General features: G+C 37.5%; 1 protein-coding gene across 7 annotated transcripts in view; it reads right to left on the bottom strand.

The window, feature by feature from the left end:
- LOC106879572 (uncharacterized) overlaps positions 1 to 26,722 on the bottom strand; it is a 650,101-nt gene that overhangs the window by 461,419 nt on the left and 161,960 nt on the right. For all 7 annotated transcript variants that reach the window (XR_016242266.1, XR_016242267.1, XR_016242268.1 and 4 more), the window contains exons 14-15: positions 16,307 to 16,426; positions 6,282 to 6,401 (exon numbers count right to left, since the gene is read on the bottom strand). Coding sequence is in view for 2 of the 7 variants with exons in the window: in XM_089353939.1 (XP_089210065.1) it covers positions 6,282 to 6,401; positions 16,307 to 16,426 (240 nt within the window). In the remaining 5 variants the exon portion in view is untranslated. The remainder of the gene's footprint in view (positions 1 to 6,281; positions 6,402 to 16,306; positions 16,427 to 26,722) is intronic.

Genomic DNA, 26,722 nt, shown 5'->3' with positions numbered 1-26,722 from the left:
GGTTGGCTGAAAAGTACATAGGCTGACTAAGCTGCTTTCATGGAACGTGACCAAATGAAGTTTATTTTTTGATATGGTCCCCATTGCGGTCCGTGCACTTTTTCCACCAGTGTTGCAGTGCTTGCATTTCATTGGTAATGAAGCTTTCATCCTGTTAGTAAAAAAAGTCATCAACAGCAGATATGACATCACCATCACTGTGATGCAGGTAACCAGCCAAGGGTTTTTTTCATGTTGTGGAAGAGATGACAGATGGAGTCAAATCAAAAGAATAAGGAGGGTGATCAACCAGTTTAAAGCCACAGTCATGCAGAGGAACCATTGAAACCAAGGATGTGTGTGCTGGAGCATTTTCCTGATGAAAAAAGACCCCTTTTGTCAGTTTTCCTGGGCGTTTGTTCTTGATAACCTATTGTAACTACCTCAGTAAGATGGCATAGTACTCTCCATTGATGGTGTGGCTCTTTTGAAAATAATCAATAAACACAATGTCTTTTGTATCCCCAAAACTAGCCCCCACCTTTCCTCCAGATGAAATGACCTTAGCCTTGTTTGGAGCAGGTGAGAAGGGGTGTTTCTACAGCATGGATGGTCTTTTTGTCTCTAACTCCTGAGCTAGGAAATATTCAAGGAAACCAGCATTAATGTGATCAGTCTGGTGTGCTTTTCATCAGATGTCAGGAGACGTGGCACCCACTGAGCAGAAACCTTCACCATGTCAAGTTCATTATGCAGAATATTCTCAACTATCATGGCATTGGCTATTTGATTTATAGTCAATCACCTATTATCCATCAGCATGTGGTGAACATGTTCTCCTTGGCGGTAACAGTTGCAGGACATCCAGACTTTGGGTTATCTTCAAGACTCTCCCTTTCCTGCCTAAATTCATCTGCCCACTTTTGCAGTGTTGATAAAGCTGGAGTGTCATCCTCTAATGTAGCAACCATATTGGTATGTATGTCATCATTAGGGGCTAAATCACTTTCCTGCAGGTACTTGATAACAACACAATGCCAAATTTTGTCCATTTTCGAGAGGAGTCACCACTAGTTACTTTTAAAATCTTCTTTGAACAGTCAGATATCAGTTTATCTGGAAAGAAACTATGCAGTTATTAATACGAAGGGCTGAAAATAAATTTCACAGCTGTAGCATCACTCCTTCATAGTCTGCATATGTAGTTTTCAGCCCACCCTCACATGGGAACTATAGGCTGATGATCTAGTTCTTGGAGTGTAGTAGAATTAGGAAATTGCAGACATGGAAGCTAAACCTAGAATTGAGAGGCCTCATGGTAAAATTAGCAAAGAGTAGGAAAGAAGGCAGGATCCTGCTATCTTCAGGGATATGCAGAAAAGAAGTATGTTGAACTTTGTGTATGCTATGGACATTATATGAGGTGTAGTGGAATCACAGGCAAAATAACAAGCTTCATATTTGACATGTACTGGAGCAGTATGTACTATAAACATTCCACAAAGGGATTTCCTTAAATGCCAGGATGATTCAGTAAAAGTAGCTGATTGCTCTGGAAGTACTGTAGTCACGATATGAACAGGTTGGAAAAAGTTCAGGTAGCTTCTATCTCTGTGGCTACAAAGGCCTTTTCCTCAGAGTGAAGAGGAGATTCTACAATGCTTATGTTAGAGCTGTGATGCAGCATGGTAAGGAGAAATGGGCCTTGAATGCAAAAAATTTTGAAAAGACTAGGAAGAAATAAAACTAGCATGCTCCGCTGGATGTGCAATGTAAATGTCCATGAACAACAAAATACAAATGTGTTGAGAGAAAGAAAAACTGGGCATAAGAGGAATCAGATGTAGCATGCAAGAAAAAAGACTGCACTGGTATGGATATGTGATGTCTATGGATGAGGTATAGTAAAATGTTGATCACTTAATGTCGATAGAGTTTTCAGAAGAAGAACCTGCTGGAATGTATGGGACAAAGTGGTGAAGACTGAACTCAGGACCACCTCGTAGAGATGTTGACAAAGAACTGGGATATCTGGTGTTATGTGGTACTTGAGAAGATCCATATGTCTTGGTAAGACTAAGATTCTGGAAGTACAATATGAATTTATATGTGCAACTGGGCTCCCATCCACTTCTTCCTCAATATCCATTATCTCTTTAATTGCAGTATTCTGCTAATGTAATTAAATGTAAGTAGAACTGTAAACTTCACCAACTTTTCCCTGATCACACTTATCTTTCTCACTGTCTAGAACTATTTCCACCCACATTTTACATTGATCATCCTTCTATGCCACCAGAAATGATGGTTTCCATCTCCCATACTATCTTCACTTCTCCACTACCACCCTCTCCCTATGCACCACTACTGCCTTTCTCCTCTCACACTCTTGCAATTTACCCACCACATATCATCTCACTCTCCTCTGGTCTTTCTTTTTCTCTCATCTTCTTATCCTTCCTCTGTCTATTGTATCATTATTACTATTTTGCTGTTCTTCACCCTTTTGTGTACTGTCAGTCATCTACTTTCCCCAACTCATATGTATCATTAATCACTTCATACTTGTTATCTACTATTTACTACATCCACTCTTCAACCCTACCCAATTTCTACAGTTGTCACCTCCTCTTCTTTACCTTCCCTCCAATGTATACTTATTGTTATTCAACACTTGTTCTTCATTCCCACACATCTCTAACCATCTCTCCATCTCCCCATACATTTTTGTAAACTTTACCTTTCCACACACCCTGTTATGTCCCTACTCACTTCAACTTTCCTTATACTTGAGGATTCAGCCCAACACCTTATCACCATCATCTTTTTCAATTCAATTCCAGTTACTTTTGCCCTCTTTCTAATGTCAGTTGATATGTATTCCTTAACAGCCAGAAATTTGTTTTGATCAGGACCCTTCTTCTCATCTCCTTGCATAAAAATACCTCCCACTCTATACTAACCCCACTCAAAAGAGATCTTAGTCTTGCAAGCTGCATAGAGATCTCATGAGAGCACCCAGTATATTCAGTAAAGTGGTTGGTATGAGGAAGGACATCCAGCTGTTAGAAACCATACCAAAGCAGACAGAGCATAATGCAGCTCTCAGACCCATCAAATCTTGACAAACCATCCAACATGTGCCAACATGGAACATGGATATCAAAAGATGATGATAATAATGATGAAGTATGATGTGAGTAGCCATCAAAAATGACATCCCAAAATAGCCAAGCAATGTGAATGGCTGAGATAGTTGATGCTTAACAATTGTTAGTTAGTGGTTATGACCACTTAAAAATTAATGTAAATCTTATCTATAAAAGGCATATTTTTCTGTGTGTGTGTATGTTGAAAATTCATACATTTACACAATTCCAAATTTCTTGAATGAAAGAGTCGGAATTAATATTCTAAATACCATAACTTAGGTCACAGCGTCATTTTTTCCTTCAAAATAACACATAATTACGAATAAAATCCATTAAACTACACAAAATAACATTTTCCCCCCTAATAGAATCTAATTTCCTCTTTCTACTACCTTTACAAATCCTTTCGACTCCTAGTTTCTCTTATGAACCTTTACCAACAATCCAACAACAAATACAAAAAGAAAGGAAGGAAAAACACTGACAGTAAAAGAAAACTCTTTCAGTATCAAAACTGAAACAATCACATTTCCAGACTGTAATGACAGGTACTTTCACTTTAATGTATTCATTTTCATATTTCGAACTCCGTCCTTCACCATGATAACAAAAAAAAAAAAAAAAAATTGCCACACATCTTTCTCAAATACGATCAACAAACATTTATTCCCTACAAACTGTGAGTTTTTTAGAAAATATTTTCGTAAATCTTGAGATTAACACCCGCACGATTATCTACCTAACCCTAACCCTAACACTGTAGTGAAAATCATGCCGGTGTTAATCTGAAAATTTAACAATCTTTTTTAAAACACATTTACTTACTAACATTTTTTTATTTAGTGTGTGTGTGTTGCCCATATATATATACACTTAAGACTTAGTTGTGGGTTAGGAGTTTGATCAGCAAAGGGTGGATTGGGGCAGGTGGACAATAGTCGATTATATTGACCCCTGTGTTCAACTGGTACTTATTTTTTATACACCGAAAGGATGAAAGGCAAAGTCGACTTCGGCGCAATTTAAACTCAGAACATTGAGATGGGCACAAATCTCCCGTTGCGACACTGATTCTGCAGGACAGGGTTGAGTGTGAAAACCAACTTTAAAGTGTAAATATAGATGTTTTTGAATACACACTCATGCATACATATGTACAATTACACACATACATACAAATAAACACATACATACCTGTCACTCTCTTCCAAATACGATCGACAGTCAAACATTTATTCCCTACAAACTGAATTTTTGGAATATCTTTCTTAAAACGCATTTACTTACTACTATATATATATAGAGAGAGAAACACAGAATACACATTAATACACACATATATACAAATACCTGTCATTTTTTTTTATTTAGTGTGTGTGTGTTGCCCACCTTAATATATAATGCTGAAGTTGTGTATCTGTGTGAAGCCTTTTTAAAAGTATATAGAAATCAACATTTTCCACTTTTTCGTAAACATTTTTACATCAATGGAATTTTCTCGATGTGAACTTTCCAGTGCAGTAATTAGATTTTTAAAATTCCATTTACTTTGTGTGATTTAAGGGAGATTTGGCTGTTATTTCTAGCAACTTTTATATTTCTTCCCTTCAACCTGTACCAGCGTTCTTACACATCGATCACACACGCAGCATATAATATAGAGGGTAATAGTCAAAGAGGGAGAGAGAGAGAGAGAGAGAGAGAGAGAGAGAGAGAGAGAGAGAGAGAGAGAGAGAGAGAGAGAGAGAAAGTGATACATACAAAGTCATAGATTAACTTGCTTTAAGACTATTCTTTCCTTCTACCTTTTCACTCTTACTTCGTTCTTCTTCCTCTCTCCCATTTAATAGCTTTCTTCTACCCCTCTACCTCTAACATATTTTTCATAACATAGAAACGTAAAAACACACACAACCACACATATGTGATCTGTGACAACATACACAGAAACACATACACACATCAACATTATAGATATAAGATTTAGTTTCTGTGTGTTTCTTATATAAACACGCTCATGCATTGCTATTTTATAACTTATGGACAACACATTGCAAATCAGTGAACTTCATTACAAAGAAGAGAGCTTGCTGGGGAAAGAAAGCAACCGGTTTAAAAAGACAGCAACAGACTGCAACAATTCACCACATTCCAGAAGCTACTTTGAACATAATGCAAAAGGGTGCATTAACATCTACTGCCCAATCTGATAGAATTCTGGCAGAACTGTGTAGCAACAGATCCCCAGCAATTGCTTCATCAGAAATTGCCATCCTAGCTCCTGCGAAAAGGGATTACCCTGCTATGTATAATCAAGGCAGTGCAAAAAGTTGTTTTGCACAAGCATTTGTATAGCCAATTAGACGGATGAAATTTACGTATGCTTAATAATGTTACGCAAAACAGCCTTCAGACTTTCCCTATTAATTTCATCGTCTTTTGAATTATGAACATATTTACATCATAAGGGTTTTTTTCGTTGTAAGGCTTTCTTTTTTAGTTGATTTTCACCTAGCAAGACTTATCGTAGATGTCGTAATAAGTCAAACCCGAACAATGCCGGGTTATACTGCTAGTATAATTATAAAAATATAACCCCAATTTTTGTTATGAATAATAGGAAAGATATAAAAAATTGCTTGTGTCCCTGTGTCGATGCTGTGAAAAATAACAGAAGTGACTATACTTCTGAAGGGTTTCTTGTGAGAAAAATCATTATGCATTGTGCTCTTTAGATGAAATTTTACCTGGTTTTTCAGGTTGAAGTATTAGATATATGTGTATTGATTCTGTTGCAGTTTGAAAGTGCTTGCCATTGAGCCTATATATCATTTGATAGTTGAATCATAATTTGTGGGCACCTTAATCCGGTATGAAACATCAAGCTTAACAGAAGCCATTTAATGTGTGTGCGACTGTATTGATAAATTTCATTTTGTAATGTGTTAGAAATTGTTGAAAATGTAAGTTAATACATAACACTTTTATGTAACATTTTAGTAATTTAATTAAGTCCAGGATGTAGTTGCACTTTAGGAACTCTAGATTTAGACAAACAAGGCCAGCATATAAAAGACATATACTTTTATTAATGAGATGATTCAATGTAAACAAAAGGTAAGTAAAAATGATGGATTATATATAACTTACCTATACACTTTTTACCATTGTTAAGTTTATAGCCAAGTCTACATTGACATTGGTAGCTTCCTGGTGTGTTTTTACAAACATGCTGACATCCACCATTTGATATAGAACATTCATTGATATCTAGAACAGATCATAATACCAAATACATAAAGTGATGCAATTTAGACATTATATATATATGTATATATATAAAATTCATAATAGTAACAAAATTTAAAAAATCAAAACCTTTGATATGATTTGAACACATTTTATGTTTTTAGAGATCAATATACTACCCCTCTCTCTTTCTTTTTTCCTGTCTACAAGTACACATGCATGCATAATGTATGCATGCATGTATTACCATCATCATCATCACATTTCCATCTTTACATTGGTCAGACAGACTTTGTTGAGGCAGATTTTCTACAGTCAACTGCCCTTCTTCTCATCAATCCTCTCCTGTTTCCAAGCATGATAAAATTTCCTCATGGTTGGACATGATTCCAAGAAAGACTGGAAACATGGGATTACTCGTATGACAGTGACACTCTTTTGTAATAATCCTGTGATGTCACAACAAAGAGATACAGACACATACATACACACATACACATGAATGCATACATACGTAAATGCACACACTTCACACACACAATGGGCCTCTTTCAGTTTCCATCTCCCAAATTCACTCACAAGGCTTGGTTGACCTGTGGTTATTGTAGAAAGCACTTATCCAAGGTGCCACATGGTAGGCCAAAACTTAGACCACATGGTTGTGAAGACAAGCTTCTTAACTACACAGCCATGCCTGTGCTTATGCACACAGACACACACACACACTCACATGTTTACACACACACACTCACATGTTTACACACACACACTCACATGTTTGCACACACAGATGGATGAATGAATGTATATCTGTTGTTTGACAATGAAGATTCAATTGTTTGATCAACTGTATTACCTTCTCATTAAATAAATGAGTAAGTGACTGTGCATTCTACAGACACATGTACTCTTAATGTAATTCTCAGGCAGAATCAGCATACCACAGTGTGTGTGACAAGGCTCTACTCTTTGAATTACTGGTACAATCCATCTAATGGGTTTCTGCACAGTATATGAAAGCAATTGTTATATATAGTGCTCAGGTACACTACAACTAAGAAAAAAAAAAAGAAAAGCCACCTATACATCTATCCAATTTCCCTCACAAGATATGTGTTGACCTGAGGTTGTAAATAATAATAATTGCCCAAGATAGTATGTATTGATATTGAACCTAGTACATTGTGGTTGTAAACTGAACTCCTTAACCATTCACCCATATTTGTACCTACCCATACATATGTACATACATACGTACATACATACGTACATACATACGTACATACATACGTACATACGTACATACGTACATACATACATACATACATACATACATAATGATGATGATGGCCGTCCACTCGTGACCGAGGAAGACCATTGCCGACCTTCAGGAATATTGTGCGCTCTAGGACTAACTTATATTTTGCATTTGTGGCTCCGTTGGTGGCTAATGAGCCCTGCTCTTGACAAGCATGCACGACTGCAAACATTGCAGATTAAGCTTTCCCCATTCACTATATGAGCCGTGTGCTTTCGCACAGCTCACTTAAGTTCTTCATGCTAAATACATGCTCTCTCAAAAGTGTCAACCTCCTCCTTAACCTGCTTCCTCCATCCGTGGCAATGACAGGCATTGTTCTCCCAGTCAGTGTTCTGCATATCACAGGCCTTTAATGAGGACTTGACACAGTCCTTAAATTGCAGCCTTGGTTTCTGCCGGAGTCTCCTTCCATTCACAAGTTCTCCATAGAGCATCTGCTTAGGAATCCTGCTATCCTTCATTCTAATAAGGTGTCCAGTCCAACATAACCGTTGCATGTGCACCATCGCCTCAATACTCAAGATATTAGCTGTCCTCAGGATCTGTGTGTCTGGAATTTTTGAGGTCCAACCAACATTGAGAATGTGCCTGAGACATCTCTGATGAAAGCGTTCAAGGACCCTTACCTGACATTTGTACAGAGTCCATGTTTCACACGAGTAGAGGAGCGATGTCAATACACAAGCATGGTACACAGCAACTTTTGTTTACCTTGCGATGCCATGCTGGGATCAGACACAAGACTGAAGAAACCGGAAGGAGCAACTCTCTGCAACCTGAAACATATTTCCTCATCCAGGGAGCAAGAATGCAGATGACTGTGAGATATATACATACATGCATACATGCATACATTTATATGTATATATATGTGTGTGTGTATTTACACACACACACACATACACACACATATATGCATATACACACATACATATATAAATAATATATACATACACATATTTATGGTATGTTTTTTCTTTCATTCACATGACATGTCAATTTTCTTCTGTTGATTTGCATTATTTTGAAATGGTTTAGTTTTTCCTTTTAGGAACAAATATATTAAGGCTTGAATATGATTTTCACTTGCTCTCTTCTCTATAAATATTCAATGTAATGCAGTACCACAGCCCTTATCTGTCTTCCAGAAATACTGTGCAATATACTGTACCATGTATTGAGTACACAAACCCTGATTTTGAAGTTAATTTGCATACACTGTGTTAAAAATAGTTTTGTCCTTTACTTTTTTGTGGATTGTTAAAGATTAAACATATTCTGCTTGACAAGTTTACTAATTTGTATTTGTATCTTTTAAATAAAATCATGTTCTTTACGTTTCTTCATTTAATTTTCATCCTATATACATTATACTGTATACATGGTACAATAAGAATTTAAAATGGATCAATAGATAACAAACAGATCCTGATTTAGAAGTGTATTGATTTGAATTTGTTAAATACAATTTAGTCCTTTACTTTTCATAGTTTATTTTATATTTTAAGTATATATTTAGGTTTTCTCAAGAAAATCAGGAAATCCTCAGGCCTTAAGCTTAACAAATATTTGGTCTGGTACTGTACATAGGTGGAATGTTCAGTTGTAGTTAAAGTTAAGTATTTTATATTTTTTCTATTTCCTATCATCATCTGTCTTTATATCTTATGGGAACAGCTCATGGATAATTGTATTCATGTTATTACTGAATTTGTGGCAAAGTTATGCTTTGCAGATTTTTGCAGTGTACAGGAAAACTAATAAAATAGAGGAGCAAAGAGAAACACCCTCATCTCATCTATCAAGATGAGTGCATTTAACAACATCTAAATGCTTTGCATTTCATTGACTCTGATGACTCCCTTCCCACTGCTCATCTTCCTAACAGTCGTGGGAGGGGTGGCCTCCCACAACTCATCCTCCTAACACCCACCCCTCCATAACTCAGCTGCTTGTAATTATGAGAATGGAATTACACTTATTTCATTCCCTATCCTTTTGATTCACTCTCCTTGAGACCACTTTTTTCTCATGCACTCTCAGTATCATCGCTTATCTCCTTATTTTCCACTGAATGTCCCTTTTATCTCCCTTTCTCCTGAATACCAACTCATTTTGACAATGGCAACCTTCACTCCCTCCATTACCTCTATCTATCACTGACAAGTTCCAACATCATGTGCATTTGACTTCATCCCTAACACTTTGTATCTCTCTTGCACCTCACCCCACTCACTTCACATCATGTTTGCTACCTTATCCCACCCCTACCCCTCGAACAGATAATCATGATTGAACTTTCCACCCCCTTGTTCACTACTCTCTGCATTTCCCTTTGTCCATCTGCTACTCACCTCTTACACTCCCACAAACTTAGATTGCTTGTGTCTCTGTGTTGATGCTGTGAAAAATAAGAGGAGTATCTATACTTGTGAAGGGTTTCTTGTGAGAAAAATCATTATGCATTGTGCTATTTAGATGAAATTTTACCTGGTTTTTCAGGCTGAAGTATTAATTTATTCAACTTCTTGTAACATGAGGGTACATTCTACCACATCCTTACCACCAACATTCTTTTCCAACTGGGGAAATCATCTGTCTGCCCTACAGTAAGATACCTGTCCATCTCTCATTCATTGACCTCTCATTACCTGGCACAAAGCCTCCTCCCTCAATACTTCTCTACATTCAGTTGGGTGGGGGTGTCTTGCTTTGTAAATTACTTGTTGACATCACAAGTTCTTGTGCCACATAAAAAAAGACATCCATTACACTCTGTAAAGTACTTGGCATTAAGAAAGGCATCTAGCCATTCAAACTATACCAATGCAGACTTCGGAACTTGATGCACCCCTCTGGCTTACCAGCTCCTATCGAATCATCCAACCCATGCTGGCAAGGAAAATGGATGTTAAATGATGATGACGATAATACATACATATAAATGAATGAATGAATGAATGAATGAATGTATGTATGTATGTATGTATGTATGTTATGTTATATTATGTCAGGTCACTTATGAGGCTCTCATGAGTGCTACTGGCAACATGGAATCCAGTACAACCTGTTGCATGGTCAGGTTGTCGGCGACTAAACTGGCACCCCTACCAGGCTACCCTGGTGAGGAGGGTTGCTAGAAACCCAGCAAGATTAAAAACAAAACCTGCTGAAAGGTTAGATGAACCCAGTGCAGGCTTAACGGCTATCTAGCAATAGCACGGGTACACAGAAATTCCAGGATGGTGTCTGGCATGCTGAAAGACTACTGAGAGTGAGGCACCCCTCAGCTTCTGTTGAAGCATGTCTCTAGGAGAAGGTCACTCTGATATAAAACCAGATATGCAGGGAATGGCATTGGACATTTTGGGTATCTTTGGTTTGTGCTAGAGATCATGGCGCTCCCACATCCCTGAGCCTGTGATTCATATTGGCACCAGGCATCTTGCTCTGGCTTGTCTCTGGATAATGTCAGTAAAGTGGAGAGGGTCTATGAGGTGTTGTGCAAGCCTTATTGGACCTAAAACTCTGCACAGGTATTGCTGACCTCTGCTCAATATGTGCTGCTTTTTTTTCTTTCCCTATATATATTTATTTTATTTTCAGTATATATGTATCTTTATTTTTAATATATATTTTCTTCATTTTTAGTATATTTTAATTTTAATTTTTTCGGAAGTCCTGCAGCAACGGGAAGGTGGTGAAGCATGCAGACCTGATAGGTTGGAAGCATGTATTCAGCGACTTTCAGAGACTCGTATAGAAGGTGATGGTCAGCTTGAGGAAGTAGGAGGTGGATACACCTTTTAGGAAGAAGAGGTAGAAGGGGGAGCACAGAGAGGCTGGTGTTGGCTTTACAGTTCGATCTGATATCCTTAAGAAGTTGGAGGAGCTTCCTGTTCCTATAAATGAACATCTAATGACTCTACGATTACGCCTGAAAGGTGGGCGGTTTGCTACTCTAGTAAGTGCCTATGCACCTCCTTTGACTAATTGTGATGAAGATAAAATTATTTCTTATACCCAACTGAGAGCGATACTTAGGAAAATCCCCAATTCTGATAAAGTCATTCTACTGGGGTATTTCAATGCCAGGGATAGACTCACAAACATGGAACTCTCTAGGACGTTTTGGTGTAGGGAAAATGAATAGCAATGGTCTCATGCTGTTGGTGCTTTGTGAAGCACTCATTATATGCACAAAGGTGATCACACAACAACGTGGATGCATCCAAAGTCTAAAGTTTGGCACTTGCTGGATTATGTCATAATCCGCAAGTGTAACATCTATGACATTTGTAATGTCAAGTCCTTTCATGGATTGGAATGCTGGACAGACCACAGTCTGGTGCGAGCAAAGTTCTGGATGATGATTAGAGTGAAAGAAAGAAGAGGGCCAGTCAGCATTTCTTGATATCTGAATGTCCACAAAATATATGATGCATGTTGAGGAAAGAGCTTCAGACTTGCTTGTCCAGCATTGAAAATACTGCAGCATGGAAGGATTTTCAAGACCAGGTTCTTCAATGTGCTGCTGAAACACTGGGATATACTACTGCTAGACACAGAGACTGGTTCAATAAAATTGATGCTGAAGTTCAGTGACTATTGGCTGTAAAGTGCCATGCCCACAATGTATTGCTGCACAGAGGACTTTCAGCTGTGTAGCGAAATCTAGCACTTGCCCACTATAGCAGTATTAAATCACTACTGCAGCGATCTCTCAGGAAGATGCAGAACACTTGGTGGGTAGATCTTGCTTGTGATGTCCGGGCTGCTGCTCATGCAAATGATAGCAAGAAGCTTTACCATCGTATGAAGCAAGTTTATGGGCATAAGAGCTCCACATCAGCTCCTTTGCTTTCCAAGGAGTCTATTTACTAAATCAACAGAAATCACAGGTTGCTGGATTGAACAGTTCTCTGAACTCCTATAGCATGAGTCAGTTGTGGATGAAGCAGTGATTGATACTATGCAACAAAGATCTATCATTGGCTCCTTAAATTCCATGCCCTCACTAGATGAGGTAATGACATCAATAAGTAAATTGAATCTTGGTAGGGCACCTGGAACGGATGGAATTTGTGCTGAGGTTTTGCAATTTGGTGGTAATTACATCATACAGTCCCTTCATGAACTTATTAGTGCAGTCTGGAGGGATGGTGCAATGCCTAAGGACTGGAAGGATGCAATTATTCTCCCTCTCTATTAAAGAAAAGGAGCCAGAACAATGTGTGGTAACTACAGAGGTATCGTTCTACTATCAGCTGCTGGCAAGGTTCTGGCAAATATTCTTCTTACCCGTCTGAATAAGTGCCTTGTAAATGATGTCCTATCTGAATTCCAGTGCGGCTTCTGATCTGGTAGAGGGACAATGGATAGGATTTTCACAGCAAGACAGATGCAGAAGTGCTATGAGCAGAATATGGATCCTGTCCAGGTATTCATTGATTTTATGAAGGCCTTTGATACTGTGAATAGGGCCTTGCTATGGAAAATACTTGGCGAACTTGGATATCCAGATCACTTTGTATCTATAATTAAATCATTCCATGATGGGATGGTGGCTTGGGTCAATGCTGGTGGTGGCATGGTAGGACCCATTCCTGTAGAAAATGGTGTTAAGCAGGGTGACATCCTTGCTCCAACTCTCTTTTCTTTGTACTTTGCTGCTGCTTTTACTCATGCTTTTTCTAAGGTTAGCTCTCTGGGAATACATGTCAGGTATCGATCTTCTGGCTGCCTCTTTAATCCGTACTGATTTGCTGCTAATTCAAAAGTTTCCCAGTCTCTTATTCGTGACCTCCTTTATGCAGATGACTGTGACTTAGTCACTCATACAGTGGATAGCATGAAAACACTTACGAATCATGTTTCTGCTTCATGCAAGGCATTTGGACTCAGCATTAGCCTGGACATGACTGTTGTAATGTTCCAACCTGCACCAGGAAATCCATATGTGGAACAAGCTGTCTTGGTTGAAGGAACAATTCTGAAAGTGGTAGACAAGTTTGTCTACCTGGGCAGCACACTCAGTTGTTCTTGCTCCCTGGATGAGGAAATATCTTTCAGGCTGCAGAGAGTAACTGATCCCTTCTGGTCTCTTCAGTCTCGTGTCTGGTCCCAGCACAGCATCACAAAGCAAACAAAATTTTCTGTGTACAGTGCATGTGTACTGAGATCGCTCCTCTACTCATGTGAGGGATCAGGTTGAGCAGGTATTCTAATAACTGCTTATATATATATATATATATATATATATATATATATATATATATATATATATATATATGGACACATATATATGTATATAGTGGGGGGGGGGGGCAGCAGCGACGGCGGCAGCAGTGGTGTGTGTGGTGGGGTCATGTGCTGTAACAACACATTCAACACATTGCTGCATCTACCATTGCGGATGACACATTTGCACCACTCAGGGAACTACCTTTCGATCGATGGGTGTTTGGATAATTGTTGCTGGTGATAGTTTTACAATGCTGGAGTGAAAACCCTACCTCATCCTCTTTTAGTCGCCTTTTATGCATGTAATCATGATGATAGTTTCTTCAGTCCAAGAAAAGCACTTCTAGAATTCCTTGCTAAACAACCTGCAAAGATGATTTGTTTAAAGTGATTTAATGTTTGTGCTCCACATAAGCTCATTTCTCTCATCAAATCGACATCACCTGTACAGGTGCATAGTGTGCCACATGTTAGATGTCAAAGTAATCACAGAGTAATGTGAAATGAAGTGAAGTGTTGTGCTCAAGAATACAATGCACTGCCCAGTGTGGGAAATGAGTCCATGATCTCACAATCATGAGGGCAATACCCTAAACATTAAGCCATATGCCTTCCTACATACATACATACATACATACATACATACATAAATACATACATACATACATACATACATACATACATACATATAAGTCTGAAGGATATTTCACTGGTTCACAAAGAAACAGAAATACCAAAATTACACACTGTTTGTGGATGACTTGAAACTTTATGCAAAGAATATGCACGAGATGAAAAAGAACCTTGACCTAGTTACAACATTCTCAAAGGATGTAGGGTTGGAGTTCGGTCAGGATAAATGTCGTTATATGGTTGTGAAAAGGAGGAAAACTGTAAACCAGACTAGCAACACCTCCAACAATGATTTGACTGTTTCCCCTATATCTGATGAGGAATGTTTAAGGTATCTAGGCATGTTCTAGAAAAATGCTGGTTTATTAATTTCACACAAGCTTTTGACTGTGCTGTTGTATATACCTAAATTAATGAAAGTTTATATCATAGTGTCTTACTTTTTTGAAATTTGTATTTATTGGGGTTATTGATGTAATTTCATATGAAATAAATATTCTCCTTAAAGCCATTATTTATTTATTAAAGCTTATAATAAGTTGCAAAATTGTTGAAAGAATATTCATTATATGAAATGGTGAATAAAGGAAAGTTAATATTCTACAAATTGTCTTAGGACCCACATTCAGTAAATACTTCTCTATATTTTATTTAAATTAGCAAACTAATATCAACTTTTCAGAGACATAGTAATTAGGAATAACCTTGTTTAGAGCATTTAGTAACTACTTTTCTGTTCAGTATGTATAAAATAATATAAAATGTATTACTCCATACCTTAACTTGATATAGTAGCTAAATCCTTTGTTATTCAAACATCCCTTAAGTAATACTTTCACTCTTAGTAATTTCATTACTTAATTAGATTACCAGGGTGCAAATTGCCATTTAAGAATCATTGCTTTTAGACAAATAAAGCCAACAGAGAACATAATTTAAATAATGAGATGATTTATCACCATCATTATCATCATCATTTTAATGTTCACTTTTCAATACTTGCGTGGGTTGGATGGAATTTACTGAAACAGATTTTCTATGGTTGGATACCCTTCCTGTCACCAATCCTTACTTGTTTCCAAACAAGGTAGTATTTCCCTATTGCCAGAATACTGGAAACTAATGATATTTATTTACAACAGTCATATGAGATCAAGACCAAGGTACACACACACACACACACACACACATACATACAAATACATATCATTGTACCACTGCATTGCTAGACTATTGAATGTTGTTATACATCACTGGTAACAATGTGCTTTCCCACATGGTTGTAGCTTTCGAATGATGCCACTCCACTGGCTAGTGGGACAGGCCAACATTTCCCCTGAAGAGAAAGCCAGCTCATCACAGGATTACCCATTTACAGCTTAGTGGACTGGAGCAATGTGATATGAAGTGCTTTGCTCAAGAACACAATGCACCACTGGTCTGGGAATCAAAACCACGATCTTGGGTGTTACACCCTAACCACAAACCACATGCCTTCACATATATGTATATACATTTATACATACATATACAGTGGGCTTCTTTCCGGGATTGGCCTGGAATGATAGTAGAAGACATTTGACCAAGGTGTTATGTAATGGGACTGAATCAGAAGCCATGTGGTTGCAAAGAAAACTTGTAACAAAACAGCCATGCCTGTGCCTGCAATGTAGGCACAAACGTGGCATGTTCAACATAAGTGAAAGCTTAAAATAATGATGTAACTTACCTGCACAGTTTTTATGATTGGTGAGATTATAACCAAGTCTACACTCACAATAGTAGCTTCCTGGTGTGTTTTTACAAATATGTTGACATCCACCTTTCGATTCGGAACATTCATTCATATCTAGAATGGAACATAATGCCAAATAAATGCATTGATACATTTATATGTGTTTACATACATAAAATGGGAAACTCAGAGTGAATTGTAACATGTCGGTTCTCTTTTAATCGTCTTGAATTATTCTACTTCAGCTCTGGAAGGGCCATATATATATATATATATATATATATATATATATATATATATATATATATATATATGTTAGTGTTCCATTCCAGTTTCCTATTCAGGCTATGTTTATCTTCTATTATGTGTGTAGCTTCTGTAATTTGTCTAAGTGCTGCATCTGTGCTATGTGTGGATAAGATTTTAATTTCTATGTTGTTGAGTGAGCCTCCGTGTTCTTGCTCAGCGTGCTGGTACAGAACTGATGAGCTCTTCCCTTCCTTAAGTTCCCTCCAATGTTCATTTACCCACTCCCCTATGCTCCATGCTGTTTCACCTACATACATCATTGTCTTGTTACTGCATCGTCCCTCTGTACATCTTATACTATAGAGCACATTTCTGGTTTTACAGTTTGTTTGTGGGCTAAATCTACATACAATACAGTTCCTATCAGTGCAGGGGGTTCTACTAAAAGAGTATGTTCTACTGATAAGGGATTTGATAGGGTTGCCTGGCCTTTCAACAACCTTAATTCTTAGCTTAAGTTTGTCTAGGGCCCTTCTAAAGCGGTACGCCAGTTCGCCTCTAGGGGTGGTGTCGAAGAACATGACGCTCTGGTACTTGTGGCTATCATACCATGAGTTGGCCTTCCCTATTTTCTTCTTAATCCTTTCAATGGTGTTCCATGATTTGCTCCTATAGAGTGGGCAAATCCCATTCCTATCGTTACGTTTGATGGTTTCAAGTTTCTTCATAACTCCTTTGTATACTCTGATCCTTTCTTTATGGCTGTAACCTGAGAACTGCATGCGGTGAACGAAATGTTGTATATGTCTCTTTAATTCTGTAGGATTGCACATGCAGGACACATTTCACATTACTCTGATGAGGTTTGCCATCAATATATTGAATTTGGCATTGTCCACAATAGCCGAGTTCCGGTGGATCAGGTATTTGGAGGCCATAGATTTTGTATAGTGTGAATGGAGGATTCAGGTTTTATTATTCTCAGTTTCTAGCCAGAATTCAGTATCTAGTATAGGTAATCTATGGTTAGGGTGTTTAGTAGGGTAGACTATCGTAACCTTAATACTTTGGTGGATGGAGTTAGCTATTTGCTGGATGCTCTCCATAGTATTAGTTTCTATTTCCATTTCAAGAGTACTCTCTTGTGGGGGTGTCTTTACCACTACGTTGATATCATCGACATATCGAGAGTACGTATTCACGAGTATGGAGTTCTGTGTCAGACGTTCCTTAAGCCTTCTGTCCCACCATACCATGAAGAGATTCGTTACATCACCAGCGATACTAACACCGATGGCTGCCCTCTCGTCCTAGGCGTATATTTTGTTGCTAAACTTAAATGTGTGGCCTTTTAGGGTAACCTTTAAGGGTAACCTTTTAGGGTAACCTTTTAGGGTCCTATTAGCCATACCACAAACTCAACAGAAATTTACTCTATATCAATAAGCCCTCTAATTTCCTAAGATATATTATCAACAGTTTTGTTAAAAATGTATTTATTACAATGTCTTACCTTTTTACTAATAAGAAAATTTTCTATGATAATGTCACTAACAAGTAAATACAATGATGAAATCATCATCATCATCAGCATCATCATCGTTTAACGTCCGCTTTCCATGCTAGCATGGGTTGGACGATTTGACTGAGGACTGGTGAAACCAGATGGCTACACCAGGCTCCAATCTGATTTGGCAGAGTTTCTACAGCTGGATGCCCTTAACTTTTATAACTAGCACTAAGTTGAAACATTCACCCACTAGGGAAATTATTTCTAATAACATCACTAATGATAGGAATATAGGTGGATATATTATGTGTGTGTGTGTGTGTGTGTGTGCATATTTATATGTATTTATTTTGTATGTATGCTTAGTGTATGTATCAAGTATTGACAGCCAATTGACACCCTTATCAATTTTATCATTCTGAACTATTATCATTATTCTTTGAAAACTCTTTATAGTCTCTTCTTTGACTCTGTTGATATGCAACATATGAAACTTTGTGCCAAATACAATTACGACTTGTTTGATTGCAGGATATGTCTGTTAACCCATCTTCTCAATTTCGAATAAACTTGATTCTTTATACTTTTGTTTCTCTGTCACAAATATTGCACAAAGGATTGAAACAGTTTTTAAATTGCATCATCAAAATGTACGTAGGAAATGAATATCCTGAAATATAAATGGTGATGTTTCCTGTTGTTTTTGTAATGCAATTAATGCAGTATTTATATTATAGCCTATACTGCAAGTGACCAAGTATGCATCTACACATATAGTTTTGGAGTGTTAGGTGTTGTATTGAGCTCTGATGTAATCGGTCATTTGTCATGCATATCCAACACATTATAATATTGTGTGTGTGCACACACAAGCATGCACACACATGCATGCATGCACACACACACACACACACAAACACACATACACATCTTTATATGTATGTTATTATTCAGTTTTATTTCAAGATTTCTTGCCAATTGAGAACCTAGGTCCAAGGCTCCTTCATTGAAATTTCAACATCAACAGCCTATTTTTGTATGTATGTATGTGTGCACATTTGTTTTTTTTTTTTGTTTTATGTATGTCTTCTCATGCATATAGTTGCATGTTTAGACATGCTCATATATACTTAAATGATAAACTTCTGAAAAGTTTTACAGATTTTTATAGTTCCAGTGGTGGCTCAGATCTGTTGTCTTTGAATCAGCTTTCTCCTTTCCGGTTTTGAGAAGCCTAATTTCTCAAGATTGTTATTTAGGCAGTGTGCTACATATCCCAGGGCCCCAATAATTACTTGTGTAAACCTGAACTTGTAAGCTGGATAGAGTAACTGTAGATTTCTCAATAGTTCAGTGAAGGTATTCTTTTTTCCACTGATCTTCAGCTTTATGTTAACATCTGCTGGGTAGCTGATTTCCACAACTGTATACAGATTTTCTTCTCTATCCCAAATCATTATATCAGGTCTGTTGTGCTTACATTTTATTGAGGTTTTCACTGGGACATTCCACCAGTACTCCTTTTTATTATGAGTGGCTATGACTTCTACCATACTGTGAGTTCTTATTTTAATGTCCTTGGGGTTATCCTTCTTATGAATTTCCTTATGTAGTGTCCTAGCTACAATATTATATCTCATCGGTAGATAATATCATGATGACATTTTTGGACAACTGCTTATGATATGGTGATGTCTTTGGTGTTAACTTCACAAAGTCTGCACTGGCTGTTACATTTTACTGTTTATTCTGGTGTCTCTGTCTCTTTTCTGCATCAGGTATTTGGTTGATATCTCCTGTTCCTGGATTGCAAATGTATACCCTTCAAAGTGGGAGGTAGTATTCTGGTTGTTGGTCCATAATAGACTGCTTTGGCAATCTATGTAACTATCATCTGGGAGCTTTTTACTAACATATCCATACATGGTCTTCTGCTCATATACATTCATCCTTTCATCTTATGATACATTGCAGTATAGTTGTGTGACTTATTTGGGCATGTATTTAAGGTTATCAGACAAGGAATGTTGCTCAAGGAGCTGCCTTCCAAGTCTTATGATATTATCAGCTTCATGTATACAAACCTGGTCAAGGGATGCACTTCAACACTTGGTGGTTAAAAGATGTTGCAAAAGCGATGATGCAACATTCAAAGGCATTTCAGATCAATGTTGAGCTTCTGCTGCCTTGTTTTCATTTTAGGTAGAGGCAGTCTATATCACTGTTTATGTGGAAATTATGTGTGCTTGTTAGTATCTTCCAGGTTTTCACACCAATGGCTCAGATTTCATCTAGTGTCCAATCAAGCATCCAAAATGTTGGTATGAGTACTGGCACTGCAAACATATTGCGGGCCATTATTTTATTGAATGCAGAGAGTTCTGAGGTCCAAATTTTCTTTATTCGGTTGTAATATTCTTTAGTGACACATGTTTTGTTACTAGTACCATTGTAAAATATGTTTTCCTCCACTCCTAGATACCTTGAACATTCCTCGTCAGATACAGGGGAGACAGTTAAGTCATTGATGATGATGTTGTTAGTCTGGTTTACAGTTTTCCCTTTTTCTAAAACCATATAGCAATATTTCTCCTCACCAAATCCCAGCCCAATATCCTTCGAGAATGTTGTAACCAGGTCAAAGCTCTTTTTCATTTCATGCATATTCTTGACATATAGTTTTAAGTCATCCACAAAGAAACAGTGTGTAATTTTTGTTATTTCTGTTTCCTTGTGAACCAGTGAGATATCCTTCAAACTTCCTTAACCTGAATGACAAGGGGTTTACAGAAAGTATAAGCAACATCACAGAGGGGCTGTCCCCTTGGAATATGCCTCTGCAATACTGTATTCTGTCAGTGATAATACAGTCACTCCTTTTGTTTAATTTGATGATGGTGACCCACGATGAAGTCAGGTCAGCAATGGTTTTGATTATGCTCATTGGAACTTGAGCAAGTCGAGGGGCTTCTAGCATCCATGAGTAGAGAACAGAGTTAAAGGCTTTCTTGTAGTCAAGTCACACTGAAACTAGGTTTCTTCTATGCTCCTAGACCTCTGACATTACAATTTTGTTTATTAACAATTGCTTGGTACATCCCCAGACTCCCTTCTTCCCAGCTGCTTGTTCTGCTGTGATGATGTTATTGCTTTCATAATGGTCTTGTATATATTTTATACATTAAGTTCTAGCATGCATATGGCTGGTAGTTTTTGCCATGTGGGTGGGTCTGCCTTTGTGGATCAGTTTTGTCTCTGCCAGAGCTAACCAGTGTGGTATGCTGCTGTTCCCATTGAGAACTTGCTGGTACAGGTTGATAAGATATGGTCAGTAGAAAGTTAACTTCTTGTACCAATGTCCAACTATCAAATCTCTTCCAGGTGGTTTTTCATCTTGAAGTTTCTGAATCACAGTTACAAGGGTATCACCATCAATGCTGTATGTCTTTAGTGTAATGCAACAATAACCTCTTTGAATTTCTTCCATCCACAGAGTATCTTGGTTAAACTCCTTCCCTTCCCTCCACATTTTCGTCCGGAAGGAGTCTATGACTTCTCATGAAGGAGCTTCTGTGATGTTCACTGCTTCTCCTCTCATGTCTCTGTACACTGCTGCCTGATTCTGGTTAAATTTCTTGGTTAATGTTTTTTCTTGGCTATTCTCTTCTGATGCTGGAGTTTCTCACTGACAGCTTTTAGGGTGATCAGTTTGCAAGTGAGTGTCCTCTTTTTGCTGTCTCCAAATATAACTTCTATTTCCTTGTATGTATATATGTATGTATGCATGCATGAGAATTGTCCTCATCGTACAAAAAATGTCATTAATTTCCAATCTTCTGTGAAAAGAAGTCCAGGTTACCTTGTTTGGAAACAGGTGAGGGATGGTGACAGAAAGGACATCCAGCCATAGCAAATCTTCCTCACTAAATCCTCTCTGCTCCATTCAAGCATGGAGTAGCAAAAAGTGCATGTTAAAACAATGACAATGATGATGATGAATATAATTTGTGTGTGTATGTGTGTGTGTGTGTGTGTGTGTGTGTGTGTGTGCATGAGTGTGTGCGCATGAGTGTGTGCATATGTATGTACAAAGTGATGTCAAAAAGTTCCCAGACTAATTATGTTTTATAAAGAATAACTTATTAACCGAAGTTTTAACATCATTTCTTTCAAAATAGTTACCTTGCACAGCAATAATACACTGGTTCAAGCATTCCTGTCACTTTTGGAATCTAGCCTGGAAATCGCTTTCCATAAGCAAGTTAAGGACCTTCTGTGATTTGCTCTGGATCTCGACAACAGTGTTAAAACAGTGACCTTTGAACTGCATTTCCATCTTGCGAAAGAGATAGAAGTCCACCAGTGCTAAATCTGGTGACTAGGATGGGTGCGGAAGTGATACCATGTTGTTTTTACAAGAAATTCATGAGTGAGGACAGGGCGCATTGTCATCATGAAGAATGTAACTCTTTGTGTTCCACAGATCAGCTTGCGTCCATCAAATGTTCTCCTTCAAACACGTCAAAATGTTACTATAGAACTCTCGATTGATGGTCTGGCCATGAGGGACAAATTTTTGATGCACAATACTGTGGATATCAAAAATAAATTACGAACACACTCTTGATTGAGCTGTGACTCTGTCATGCCTTCTTCAGTTGTGGAGATGAAGGGCTTTTCTATTGTGATGACTGCTGCTTTGGCTCAGGGTCTTACCCATAGACACAACTCTCATCACCTATGATGATCTTTGACATGAAGAATGCATCATCAACAGAAGGCTGATGAAGGTCTTGACAATTCTTTCTGTTCAATAGTCAGCGGGTAAGAGACAAACTTGGCAGAGACACACTGCATGTTCAATTCAGACATTAGGATTGCCTGCACTGATCCATACGACAGATGAACAAAATCAACAATGTCATTGATTGTCCTCTGACAATCCTCATGTACAAGCTGATGAATTTTGTCTACATTTCTGGGGGTGACACTCGTAGCAGGTCTTCTGGATTGCTCACCTAGAGAGATAAGGTCCCTAGTGTACATAGCCAGATCATCAGTGATTTCAAATTTTGATGCATTGCATCTTAATTCTCATCAGTGACTCTTACCATACCTAGAATTAAACTCAACTCACCTTGTCAGCTTATAAGGAAACCATTAAACTCATACGCTGATTTCAAAAACAGTAAAAGCGGAAACTATAAATAATATGGATGGCTTATTAGCAATTTAATAACCTAAAGGCAAATGTATAGACGTCACTAAAGTAACAGAAGGTACTAAGTAGTTCTGGCATTGCTAGAAATAAGGGTCAAAACAACTCAGTAGCCACAAATGCACTATCTTAATGACTGACATGGGAGATAAGTTCCCTAGCAGACAACCAGAGTATCTTAATTCATATTGGTGGGAATTAAGATACTCTGCATCAAAATTCGAAATAATTGGTGACTTGGCTTTGTCCACTGGGGAACTTATCTCCCTTGTCAGTCATTAAGATAGTGCATTTGGTGCTACTGAGCTGTTTTGACTCCTATTTCTAGCAATGCCAGTACCACTTAGTACCCTCTGTCACTTTAGTGATGTCTATAAATTTGCCTTTAGATTATTAAATTGCTAATAAGCCACCTATCTTATCTATACACACACATGCACACACGCACACACACACAAAACCTCTTTGATTATGTTGCTTCCTACTTTAGACATAATGAAAAATGACAGGAAATGGCAAAGTGTTAGTGACAGTGCATATATGGTGGAGAAAAGGTTGAAGAGAGAAGTGGTAGGAGGGAGAAGGGACAAGCTTTAAGGAAAAGGTAATGTGCAGAGAAAATAAAAGCAATAAGAGAAAGAGAATGGTAGGATGGAAAGAAATGGTCTGCTTTAGGAGGAAAGTGATTGTTTTTGATTGCCAGATTTGTGAATACAAGTTTCTCAATGGGAATATTCCCCGCCCTGCCATACACACATTTGGCTAGCAAGAGCACAAACACTCACGTATGTACATAGGGTCACACATATACAAAAGCAAAAGCTGTGGTAACATTTGCACACCAGTGCATATGTGTTTACATAATAATATTCATATTAGAAATATGATAAAACTAGATGAAATTTACAGAAATAAAATGGAAAAATAAAGATAAATGTATTCTTAAATAGATATTGCATTGGGCTGTCAGATAAATTCTTTTGTTTTTTCCTAATGCTATTTGAATTAACACGAAAAATATTTTTATCATAGTTGTATTATGGGAATTTTTCGTAGCTCTATTCTTCCTACAATTTTTGATCATTTTTGTAATTTGAATAAATTTTACCTCTTTTCAAACATATGATGATGGAGTGTCAAATAGAAAAAAAAATTAGCACCTTTGACACCTGCTTCTTTTCACTTTCAATCAAGGTCCCAAAGCTGATAAAACCACTTGAGATATTTGTGCTGTGTATGGAGGAGTTGCTATTATTGAAAGAGCTTCCCAGAAATAACTTTAACACTTCAAAGAGAGAAAAATTCAACTTCACGGACACCCCATATTTTAACCAATCTGTACAGTTCAATGATGATCGATTGAACAAGCTCATTCACAAGGACCCATTACCATAGTAGATGAGATGCTCTTATGATACTGTTGCCTGTTACCTGCACTCAATGAGTAAGGTCCATTGAGCTGAAACAACCTGACTGGTGACATGACATGCTTCTTAAACACACCGCTCACCTCGTGCCACTAATTTTGACCAAAAGCTTGGGTGGACAGTTCTATCACACTCACCATATTCTCCATATAGAGTGTCTTCAGATTATCACCTTTCATGTTTGCTCTCCAATAATCTGAAGGGTGTTTCATTCAATAACATGGAGCTGAAAATGTAGATTGATGAATCCTTCAAGTTAAGACATCTGCTATCAAAGTATAGGACAAGCTAGTTGAATGCTGGCAAGAAGTCATAAACAATGAAAGAGAATATATTATTGACTGATTTATTAAGGGTACTAAGTAGGGATTAAAATAAATGAGAAAAAATGAATTAATTATCTGTCAGCCTAATACATAACATACATATATAAAACAGGTGGTGGGTTGGTGCAGGATTTGGAAGAGAAGATATGTCTTTCTCTGAAGGGAAATGATGTTTCCTGAAGTGTGATGCACCATAGCAGGACGGCATACCAGACATCAAGAAGTAGTTAATGGAGTGGCCGGTTTTACACTTCCCCTCAGATATACTTACATACTCAATTTGAAGCTAGTGTTTGCAATAATATAAGAAACAAAAATTAACATTCACTAAAAAGGGATTTGTTATGTTATTAGAGTCTGTAACTTCAAAATTTCACTAACACTATGAACAAGAGAAAGTTGGTAGCTAGTATACATATAGAAAATGGGAAGAATTAAATGTTAAGTGGATGGTTATAGAGTTTAGGAGTTGCTGAGATAGACAAAAGCAGATGATCAAATAGTTACAGAAATAGAAAGATAGGAAGAATTTGTGTGAAAATTGGCAGAAGAGGGAAGACCAATACAACAACAGATGCAGGGGTTCATTATAAAAACACAATAAGATATGTCTATATACAAAAACTTGTACACAGGTTCATAGATTCATGTGTGCATGCAACTCACACAAACATTTAGTAAAATAAATGAAGGCTATGATGAAATATATCAAGTTTTCTTATTCTGTGAAGAAGATTAAGTTGATTGGAACAAAACAAGAGATTCAAAGATATAGTGCAAGATAAAAAAAAAAGGCAACATCACATATAGCAACAAGTTCACACACAGCATTGTTTGTGTTCACAAGAATGGATAAGCAAAAAGTGTTCTTGAGAAATTAACAAAATAACTCAAGAAACAAATATTGCAAGCATAGAATGATGTCTCTGTCATAATACTTGTGTCCATGCATGTGCGCGTGTGCGCGCACACGCATGAGTGTTATCTGTGTGTGTGTGCACGCGCATGTATGTGTGCACGTGCACGTGTGTGTTTGTGTGTGCACGCGTGCATGCCAACAGTTGTGTGGATTTATTTTGCAACTATTCAACTCAGTTGAAATGATAAGAAATTGCTTTTCTTATAGATTTTACTAAGCTCTGAATGAAGCTTTCTGTGACAAATGAGCACGCTAAAAGTATCAATTGTGATTGGCTGGAAATAACCACAAACACAGTGTAATCATGTAAGTTCCCTACAAATTCTCTGTTATGTTCATGTATCAGGTCATCTCAGAAGTTCTGTCTGAATTTTGAATAAAGAAAACAAGTGATCAAATGTTATATTTAATTGAAATTTAATCATCAATGTACTTTTCCTGATTATCTATGATTTCCTTCCATCTATTTACAAGCTTTTTAATCCCATCAATGTAAAACTCTGAAATGTCAGTTTCGATCTCCTCCTGGCTTGCGAAAGTTATGTCCCCAAATGATTTTGTAAACTATGAAACAAATGGTAGTCTGAAGGAGCAAGGTTGGGAGAATAAGGTGGATGAGGAATTTTTTCCCAACCAAGTTCTTCGATCTTCTGTGATGTGATCTTTGCAGTGTGGGGTTGCACATTGTCCTGATGAAACATCACTCCTTTTCGATTCACTAAAGCAGGTCATGTTTTCTTCAAAGCTTGGTTCAAACACTC

Source organism: Octopus bimaculoides, chromosome 6 (genome assembly GCF_046866305.1).
Source record: "Octopus bimaculoides isolate indiv1 chromosome 6, ASM4686630v1, whole genome shotgun sequence".
NCBI lineage: Eukaryota > Metazoa > Mollusca > Cephalopoda > Octopoda > Octopodidae > Octopus > Octopus bimaculoides.
The sequence above is the reverse complement of the archived record's forward strand: the minus strand, read 5'-3'. Positions and strand labels throughout refer to the sequence as shown.